The 10,227-nt window shown below is 51.1% G+C and overlaps 1 protein-coding gene across 1 annotated transcript; it reads left to right on the plus strand.

Annotated features, from left to right (window-relative positions):
* The first annotated feature begins 1,084 nt into the window (after positions 1 to 1,084).
* LOC130706413 (nuclear RNA export factor 2-like) lies at positions 1,085 to 8,683 on the plus strand. Its single transcript, XM_057538351.1, has 18 exons — positions 1,085 to 1,195; positions 1,806 to 1,889; positions 2,005 to 2,115; positions 2,226 to 2,306; positions 2,445 to 2,514; positions 2,660 to 2,748; positions 2,868 to 2,975; positions 3,162 to 3,271; positions 5,071 to 5,107; positions 5,494 to 5,562; positions 5,646 to 5,701; positions 5,845 to 5,952; positions 6,059 to 6,117; positions 6,226 to 6,341; positions 6,437 to 6,479; positions 7,045 to 7,117; positions 7,656 to 7,815; positions 8,542 to 8,683. The coding sequence occupies exons 1-18, from the start codon at positions 1,100 to 1,102 to the stop codon at positions 8,569 to 8,571; spliced, it is 1,500 nt and encodes a 499-aa protein (XP_057394334.1). The 5' UTR covers positions 1,085 to 1,099; the 3' UTR covers positions 8,572 to 8,683.
* The last annotated feature ends 1,544 nt before the right edge of the window (positions 8,684 to 10,227 follow it).

The following is a 10,227-nucleotide window of genomic DNA, read 5'->3' on the forward strand; positions in this document are numbered from 1 at the left end:
CTCACCCTGGCTCTTGCAAACAGAGTATTGTTCAGGGCAAGGCTGGAGGGAGGGAGACAGTTCAGGAGGCTGTGACATCAGTGCCACCTGACAGTAAAGCTCCTAGTGCACAGGCAAAGGAAGTCCAGCTAGCTTGCTGGTTGTTAGTGGAATCGGTGTGGTGGCTGATTGGATTTGGGAAGCACGAGAGAGGTATTGGTGTGGTTGTTGGAAAGTCCTGAGAGAAGGCAAGATTCGGGTGCCTTCCTGGTACATATATGACTGGTGTCCAGTCTAACCCATGGACGCATACACCTCGGTTCCTTATCAGTCCTGCTCCACTGTGTTACAAGTTTCAACGCAGTTGCCCTCTCCTCCCTCCTCCTTCTCCTCCCTCTTTCTCCTCCTTGTCCTCCTCTTCCTCATCCTGCTCCTCCTTGATTCTTCCCCTGATAGTGCCATCTGTCGGATAAGGCTGTCCTCTCTGCACAGGCAGAAGAGTGTCCTTTCTGAGGTTTGTGGGATTGGTCCCTTAGGCCAGGTTGGCACTGTGCCTGCCCTACCATCCTGTTAGCCTAAGACATGGTATGTGGTAAGTGCACCAGAGATGTGTCTTCAAACCTGTATTTTTGTTCCTCTTTTCAGAATACAGTGATGGTGGTAGACCACCTCAAGGAAGAAAGAAACGTTGTAGTTCTTTCCCAGGTAATTCTGGCAAGAGGAGCCGTCATTATGAACACGGTGGGGGTGAGCCTCAGCCCTCACACCTCCAGGAGGATGATGGAAACGTGGTGAAGAGGGATGTCCAGGAGGACCCCGAAGTAAGACAGTAAGTGACCAGGCAGCAGGGTTTGTACACAGCAGCCCCTGGGACTATGCACCTCTCTCACTCTCCGTGGACTTGTTTTTCTTCTGTCACTGCAAAACTGAAGCATGCTAGAAGTGAAATAATGGTTGAGCAATCCTAATTGTAGTGCTGGTGTCAAAGAGACGAGGGTGTACAGAAGACTTTCTTAGCACGTATGGCCACTCACCCTCCTTCTCTCCACATCCCCCCTGCAGCTCTCCCTGTACCATCCGAGGCAACGAGAGGACAGTGAGATTGGACAGTGAAGGCCACATGCATATGACTGTGTGGGGAAACAGAAAACCTCTGGAGAGAGAAATGCGGGAGAACACACAAGATGGAACCCCAGGGAGCTGGTTCAGGGTCACCGTGAGTATCCTGAAAAATGTATGGAATGTGCAGGAGAGAAAAGTCAGGGAGAGTTGTGTTGGGCTCATGTTGAGATGCTGGTTTATTTCACTGGGGACAGCTTGTAAGCTGTCCTTTTTATGACCAGGAGTTAACAATCTTGTTCATCTAAGGGCAGATTCAGAGAAGCAGTGTAAAGGGAACAGGCTGACTGTGAGGAGAACGGAGGAGCCTGTCTCAGAGCAAAGATGGAAACTACTGCCAAGGATATGGAGCAACTCCACATTGGAGGTCTCAGTTTGGCAAGCTGAGTGTGGGAGATGGAGGGTCGAGCCTCTGGAGACCTTGTCTGAGGGGCAAGCAGTGTCTGCACTGGGTAGGATCTCCTGGAAATTTGTAAAAGGAAGATCATCTCTGACACCTTGATTATTTGGAAGAGAGCTTGACTGGAGAGAAAGAGTATTTAGGAAATCCATATTACACACACCCATAAGAAATCATGCCAGTGGTCCCTTCTTTAGAAACCCTGTCAAGCTCAGTAGAAGGCCGGAAAAGAACAGGAAAAGGTTCGTCCTCCAGCCTAAATTCCCTGTTGTCTGTCCTCTCTCCCATCCCTTCTTTTCATCCTTAGATTCCTTCCAGGATAAAGTATGACAGGACATGGCTAATGAACTCAATCCAGAGCCATTGCAGTGTCCCCTTCACTCCAGTGGACGTAAGAGAGGATGCCGAAGCCAGACGCGTGGGCACAGGGAAGGGGGAGAGAGAGACCTGGTTCAGCAGGGTCTGTTGGCTTCTGATACTATTGCTGTTGCATTCAATCCCTGTAGTTCCACTTTATGCACACTGGGGCTGAGTTCTTTGTCCAAGAAGCTAGCACTGCCTCTGCATTGATGGATGTCAGCTACAAGATTTGTGACGAGGAGAGCCGAAAGGTGTGTGTCGCGGCCATTACCTGTACCTCATCCTGAGGAAGGAGTACAGGCCAGGGGCTGGTTGTCTTCTTTGGAACTAGAGTTCCTGGTGCTTACCCCACCTCTTCTTCCTGCAGATACCTGTGTTTGTCAGCCCCTCCGCTGCTCCCTACTCTGTGCGGGATAAGTTGAAGCCAGAAGAAATGGAGCAACTAAAAGTAATGCAGACTCAAGGCATTTTGTGTGCCAGCGCTCAGACCCACCTCTCCTTCCTCCAGCCCCCCGTCCCCCTCGCCCCTGATTTCCCTGCCACCACCACAGCCTCAGAGCGGCTCTCTCCATCTCTCTCTCCGCAGCTGACCTTGAGCAAACGATTTGATGTCTCCCAGCAAGCTCTTGACCTCCAGAGGCTCCGCAATGACCCAGGTACGGCTGACAGCAGTAATTCTAGGGTGGGCGAGGGCAGAGGGGTCTTCTTGGAGGGAGACTTAGGGATGGTAACGTGGGAGGGGCTGGTGCTGGCCCCAGACCCCACTCAGCCATCTGATTCCCTCCCCTCTCCTTCCTGAAGACTTGGTGGGCCATGATATTGATATAATTCTGAATCGAAGAAACTGCATGGCTGCCACCCTGCAGATCATCAAAAAGAATTTCCCTGAGGTGAGGCTGTAGGCCCAGTGCTGGTATTAGGGTAGGGGGTGGAAGAGATGGGGTGGAGGGCAGATTTGTCTCCAAGGTCCTAGATAGTAACCTTCACTCTACCTCTTCTTGCCCCAAAGCTGTTGTCCTTGAACTTGAGCAGCAACAAACTGTACCAGCTGGATGGCCTGTCTGACATTATACAGATGGCCCCCACGGTCAAGATCCTGAACCTCTCCAAAAATAAGGTGAGAAGAGGGAGCCAGATCAAAGTTGGGTTGAGAGTGGGGAGGGGGCGTGTTAGTGGCCATCAGAGTGATGACAGGAGGCAGGTGAAGGTACCTGTGGGGGAGGGAGGGGGCTGGGGGTGCAGAGAGCCGGATGTCCCTCTTTCCCTGGGATTCCTTTTCCCTCTTCCGCCCCATATTTCTCAGCTGAAGTATCTGTGGGAGTTGAGGAAGATTAAAGGGCTGAAGCTTGAAGAGCTGTGGCTGCAAGGGAACCCATTGTGTGGCACCTTCCCCGACCAGTCCACCTATGTAAGGTCAGTGTGAACACCCTGTCACCCTTCCTGGTGACCTTCACCCGTGGGAGCCTAGACTATCTGTGACAGTGCCCCTTTGCCAAAGGTGGCAGCCCTGGTCTTCTGGGAGGATCAGAGGCCCCACCTTCTGCTCTCTCTGTGCCTATCACCGGTGAGGAGTTTCCTTCCCCTGACCTGCTCACCTCTGCAGGGGCTCTGGGGTCTGTTTCCAGCTCTCTGCGCCCAGCTATGTTCCGCCAAGGCCTCCCAAGAGTGTGCCGCAGGAAGCAGGGCTTCTCCTCCTCACCAGGACCAGGAGCGACCAGCCTTGATCCAGATGCTGGCGCCCTGGACTGAGAAGGGTCCTCCAGTCCAGGGCCTCTTGCTGAGAGAAGCCTTCCTTCTTCGTGCTGAGATGGCGTTTGCCTCCCCCGTTCTGAGAGGGGCCCTCTTCCCCTTCCTCCAAAGGGGTCCCCCCTCGTCTCCCAGGTTGACATGGGGGCTTTCCTGCGCCATGCTGAGGGCTGAGGCCGTGGGTGGCTGCTGTCATGACATCCATTCTGCTGGCCCAATGCCAGGAGCTGGACCCTCCTTGGGAAAAAGCAGGGCTCCTTGAGTCAAGGGGCCAGACGTGGGCCCCCGCCAGTGATCAGAGGGCTTCCTGAGGCAGGAGTGGAAGGCAGAGGGCAGAGGTGGTAGAGGAGACAGAAGGACAGGGCTCTCAGGGGCACTTTCCATCCCTCCCTGCACACGTCACGTCATCCCATCTGGTCCTTCACAGGAGCCCTGGGCAGCCTGAGACAGGTACGGTTCCTCAGATAAAGAACGAACTCAGACAGGTGCAGGGGTCATCAGGAGAGAAGACGGTGATCATAAGAGTGGGCCACGGATCCTCAGCCCCATACTGAGCTGGGACCTGACCCTTTCCTCATTCTGGGGGAGATGTGCCCCCATGGCGGCCCTGGTTCCCATGCCCAAGTCTGGCTGAACTCACACAGGTGACAAAGTTTCAACCAGCATCCAGTGGGGCCCCAGCCCAACATGGGCATATTTTCCATTCCTACCTGGTGTGTCTGGGCGATTCTGGGGCAGGTGAAGAGCCGCAACAGGGGCGCCGTTTCCCCTTTCTTCTCTCTTCTTCCCTGACCCCGACCACGGGAGAGCTCCTTTCCCTTCCCTTTGTTTTCTCTCTCTCCCTTGTCTCTGTGCCCCTATGTCTCTCTCATCTCTCCCCTCCTACCTTCACTCCCTTTCTGCCTTCATCCCCTCCATCTCCCTCCCTGAGCCCCACCTCACTCACCTCCCTGGCCCAGCATCCTGGGCCATCCCTGGGGGGTGTCCGGGTCTTGCCAGAGTGCTGGACCCCCAGTGAGGTAGCAGAGCCCCGGGCTCCCACCCCATTCCCTCTTCTCCCCACAGCCTTCAGTGGGGCCCTGGAGGAAGGAAGGGAGGAGAAGGAAGCCCTGCAGTATGGGTTTGAAATGCTGCTCCCTGTGGCACTGGAGAAGGGAGTGCGGGTAGCCTGGGTGGAAGCTACCCAGGCGAAGGAGAGGAAGGGAGGGAGGGAAGGAATATTAAAGTGAAGGTATTGAGAGAGATGAGGAGACAGTGCCTTTCAGACAGTAAGCTGACAGATGCTCAGTGCTCAACAGGGAAGTGGACCGAAAACCCTTAAAATCAGAAGCAGAGGTGGGCAAAGGGCGCTGCTGGATGGGCCAGAACACACTGATCTCTGTTTATGGTATGACTGTTTTCACTCAAAGGAAGCATTGCAACCTTGAACTATAAACCATCTCTTCTCTATTTTTGGTTTTGGACAGGGCCATCAGAGATCGTTTCCCGAAGTTATTACGCCTAGTAAGTGCCTACATAAATCATTGTCTCTTATGAATGTCGGTGATCTCTGCACCTGCCCTCAAGCCCTTTGGGTCTTGCCTAGATCACATATTAGCATCAGAACCTTAACCATTTTGGGGGGCATGGACTCCTGAAAATGACATGGATAGACTTGCTGGAGAAATACCCATAAATATATACACACACACACACACACAAGTTGCACATAACACTAGAGACTTCCAGGACCTCATGATGAAGACATCCAGTGTAAGCTTTCCCATGGAATTTCCGGGGCCCTTTCACACCTGACCTCTGACCCTCACCCTCCTGGGCCCATCCTTTTCCCGGATCATCCAGGGCCACTCCCCTGGTCTCCACTCCTGACTTCCTCTTCCCTTTTCCAGGATGGCCAGGAGTTACCGTCACCAGTTACTGTTGACGTTGACACTCCCTGCGTATTAAAGCCCTGCAAGGTGAGGAAGAGGATCAAACGACATTTGGGGTGTTGCAGGGAGGCTTTATCCACTGCATAGTCTCAAATGCCTTTTGATTCCAGGGCAGCTACTTTGGATGCGATGAGCTGAAGAGCCTAGTCCTGCAATTCCTGCAGCAGTAAGTACCTCTGGGAAGCTGAGCAAGGGGGAGAGGGCGAGGACAGGTGAGGCCACCTAAGCACAGGTCTGCTCAGGGGAGTTTCCAGGTCTCATTTGAGGTCCAGACCACAGAGATAGACTGTCCTCATTGCTCCCCCTCAGGTACTACTTGATCCATGACTGTGGAGACCGACAGGGTCTCGTGGGTGCTTATCACGAGCAGGCCTGCTTCTCCCTGACCATTCCCTTCCACCCCGAGGACCCAGCCCCGTGAGTATCACAGCACAGGCTCTGCTCCTGGGCCGTGTGCCTCCCCAGCAGACACAGGCCAGCTCCTGCAAACACCCACCACCCACTGTTGCTCTTTGTCTCCTAGAAGCAGCTTGTGCGAGTACTTCAAGGACAGCCGGAATATGAAGAAGCTCACGGACCCCCGTGAGTGTGTGGTGGGAAGACTGGGTGGGAAAGGGCGGTGAAGGGGTCAATCATAGGGCCCAGGGCGTGGCAGCCCCTGACCTTCGCTCGCTTCCCCTCCCCTCACAGACCTGCGGGTCCAGCTGCTGAAGCACACAAATCGTGTCATTGTGCACACCCTCTGTGTGTTGCCCAAGACTCAGCATGACTTAAGCTCCTTCGTGGTGGACACGTGGTCCCAGACGGTGAGCACCTGCTTCCTCCCTCGGGCGGGCCCAGGAAGCCGCAGGTGGGTAGGAGGTGCAGGTGGTGACTGGGCGCCTGGGCTCTTCCCTTTCAGGAAACGATGCTCTGCTTCTCCGTCAGCGGGGTGTTCAAGGAAGGTGAGTGTGTGTAGATCCCCACCCCAGATGCCCCACTGCTGCCTCCCCCTGGCCAGGCTCACTCCCAGAACCACCCAGCTTCCCTGACCCCTTCCGTCCCCTTCCCCTCCCCTCCCCTCCCCTTCCCCACTGTGTTCTCCAGCCCTCAGGCTTCCCACAGACAATCCAGGTCTGAGCTGTGTCCATGCCTGTCTGCCCTGCACACCCTGGGCGTTGGGGACACAGGCTGTGGAGTTTGGTGGCTCTCATCCCAGATACTCACTCTGAGAACCTGGGCCGTTACTTAACCTCTCAGTTTCCTCATTTGCAAAATGGGGTAGTAGTATCCACCTCTTGGGCGGCTGTGAAAAACGCATCCCGTGAACCTGTGTAGTGGTTGTCAGGGGCCCTGTCACTGGGCGCAGACTGCTCCTATAGTTGCCCACCCGATTCCCGACACGCTGGCCCCCGTGAACAAATGCCCTCTCAGCATGAGTGTGAAGTCACAGCCTGACTGGGGACCGCCGTGTGAGCGTGTACAGCACGTGTGGCTCTAAGGGGTACTGTTGTTTGTTTGCTGTTGAAGTGGAAGGAAGTTCTCAGGGCTGTGTGCGTGCCTTCACCCGGACCTTCATCGCTACCCCTGCCAGCTACTCCAGGTGAGAGCCCTGTTGTGAGCGGGAATGCCCATCCCCGCCTGCGCTCAGGGGCGTGGGAATGTGGTGGCGCAGACCTTAGGTTTACTCGGTATTGTGGAAAGCCAGCAGGGAGATCCCAGGAGCAGTCTAGCCTAGTGGTTAAGAAGAGCATGGGCTCTGGAATCGGCCTATGCGTTCTCTCCTTGACCCAACACTCACTCGCTGTGTGACCTTGGTCAAGTCACATGACCTCTCTGTGACTCAGTGTCTTCTTCCGAGAATGGGGATCAGAGCGTCCACCCCTTGGGCTGTGGTAAAGGGTAAATGCGAAATTGCCCGTGGGTTGGGGATAAACCTATAAATCGAGTGAAGGTGGTGGACAGTCTCTCCAAAGGTGGGCTCTGTGGGGAGGGGCAGAGGTACCAGCCAAGGAACCCGGGAGACAGACACAGGAGGGGCGTGGAAGGAATCTGGTTGCTGAGTGCCAGTGGGAGCAGAGTCAATATTGGGGGTGTGGGTGTCCATCCAGGCGTAGTCTGAGGGCCCATTTTTCCTTCAGTCTGTGCATCGTGAATGACGAGCTGTTTGTGAGGGACGCCAGCCCCAGTGAGACCCAGAGTGTGTTCTCCATCCCAGCGCCTACGCCCACCTCCAGCTCCATGCACACCCTCTCCCAGGAGCAGCAGGACATCATGCAGGCGTCCTCCACCCCACCTGAGGTGAACCTCTAGTGGAATCAGAAGTGAGTGCTGGGTTTGCGTGCACATAGGAGAGAGCTGGGAGGAGTAGAGGGGTGATTAATGGGAACTTAAAGGTAATTATTTTACATCTATTTTTTTCTTACAAACGTTTAGTTGTGAGAAATTCCCTAATTTCATACTAATACCTTTCCATGTATTATAAAATACAGGTTTCCTATCTTATATACTGTTTTGAAACTTCTTTTGTTTATTATTAGTACCAGCCTTTCCTCTCAGTATATGTGAAGCTACATTATTCTTTCTAAGATCAATATATTAAACAATTGAATTCCAGGAAGCCATAAGCTATTATTGATAGGCATTTACCTTTTCGCTTCTTTTTCAGCATTACATGCTGTGGCATCTGCTCATTCTGGTACATACATGTTGGTAAACTTGAAGGCGTGCTCTTGTAGCATAGATTTAGCTGTGACGTTGTGTGGTCAAGTGTCTCCAGTTTGGTCCTAAGGGAGGTCATCTATCCTCCCCCACTACAGGTGCTTTCAGTACGATGAGTAGACTATACCAGAACTAAAAAATTCTTTACTCATTAAAAAGTCAATTCTGAGAATTCAGAGATAAGAAGAAATAGACCTCTAGGGTTTCAGGAAGGTGAAGGCGGACAGAAGTCAGGTGCCCTGGGGTTGAAACTCAACGGCTGCTGGCTCTGCTGACATCCCAATTCTTTCTCTTTACTTTCTTCAGCCCAAGGGCAAGATTCCAGATGAATTTTGAGATGAGACCCTCATCCACTGACCTGGGATCTTGAGAACAAAACTCTGCAAATGAGCCTTTAGATGTCATTTTCATCCTCCTCATATTTGTTACCTCTCTTCTCTTAACTGAAGCCATATCCATGACTAAGCTTGCAGTCCAGCTAATCAGGAAACCAAAGTTTACCGTGTAGGCCTGCCAGTTGTTCTGTATTTTTCCCACGCATGATCCTTGTTTATCTTTATATTAAAGAGTAACATTGCACATTGTATGTTGTGTGTCTTGGATTGCTCTTCCCCTGACCCAACCATGAGTTAGTGGGGCCAGGACCAAAAGGTCCCATCTCCCACATCATCCCTGGCAGTCTCTAGCATTTATAGCCGACCTGTACAGTGCTTGAAAATTATAGAGTAAGGACTCCATTCCTGGACTACCCTAAAATCCAAGCTTTGCCTCCTGATAACCTTCTCTCCACCACTTCAGTACTCACAAGTTGTGACCGTTCTGATGTTCACTTCTATAAACAAATAGAACGTATTTAGCAAGTAAAGTACCATATTTACTCTAATAATTATGGTATTCTTAATCCTTTAACAGGTCTAAAACTGTGCTAACATTTTTATTAGGTTCTTAGGTTGTGTAACTAACACTATTTTCCCCACAACTCCTATGTTGCTTTTTTAACTTATTTACTTTGAAATAATTACTGATTTACCAAAAGTTGCAAAAAAATGTGTAGAGAGGTCATGTATACCCATCACTCACCTTCTCCTAATAATAACACCTTGTATTACTTTAGTACAGTATCGAAACTAAGAAATGGACATTGGTACAGTCCACTGAGCTTACTACAATTTCGCCATTTTACATGCACTCATTTGTGTGTTAGAACACCTGTGAATAATCCTTATATATATAATTCCATGCACTTTTACCAGCTATGTAGGTGTTCTAACTATCACCACAAACAAGATCAAAAACTGTTTCATCACCACACGTTTCCCTCATGTTAGCCTTTATAGCCACACCCACCTTCTTCCTGATCCCACATCCCTAAACTCTGTCAGACACTATTATAATTTCCTAAATGTCATAGAAATAGAATCATATAGTATATTATCTTTAGGAATGGATTTCTTTCACTCAGCATAACTCTCCTGAGATCCATCCAAGTTGTAAAGTGGGTCTATAGTCTGTTCCTTTGTATTGCTGAATAGGATTCCATGGTGTGAATGTACCACAGTTTGTTTAGCCATTCCCCCGTTGAAAGACATCTGGGCTATTTCCACTTTTTAACTATTGTGAGTAAAACTGTGATGAACTTCATGTAAAGGTTTTTGTGTAAACATAAATTTTCATTTCTCTGGGTAAACGGCCCAGAGTGCAACTGCTCTATCATATGGTAATTGCATATTTCGTTCTGAAAACCCTGCCACATTGTTTTGCAGACGACCTGTACCATTTTGCATTCCCATTGGCAATGTATGAGTGACTCAGTTTATCCAGTGTTGTCTGCATTTGGTTTTGTCACTGTTTTTTTCAGCCATTCTGATAGGGGGGTTTAATATTTCATTGTGCTTTTAATTTGCATTTCCATGATGGCTAAAGATGTTGAATAGCTTTTCCTAAGCCTATTTGCCCTCTGTTCATGTCTTTCATCCATTTCATAATTGGATT

Source organism: Balaenoptera acutorostrata, chromosome X, assembly GCF_949987535.1.
Source record: "Balaenoptera acutorostrata chromosome X, mBalAcu1.1, whole genome shotgun sequence".
Classification (NCBI taxonomy): Eukaryota; Metazoa; Chordata; class Mammalia; order Artiodactyla; family Balaenopteridae; genus Balaenoptera; species Balaenoptera acutorostrata.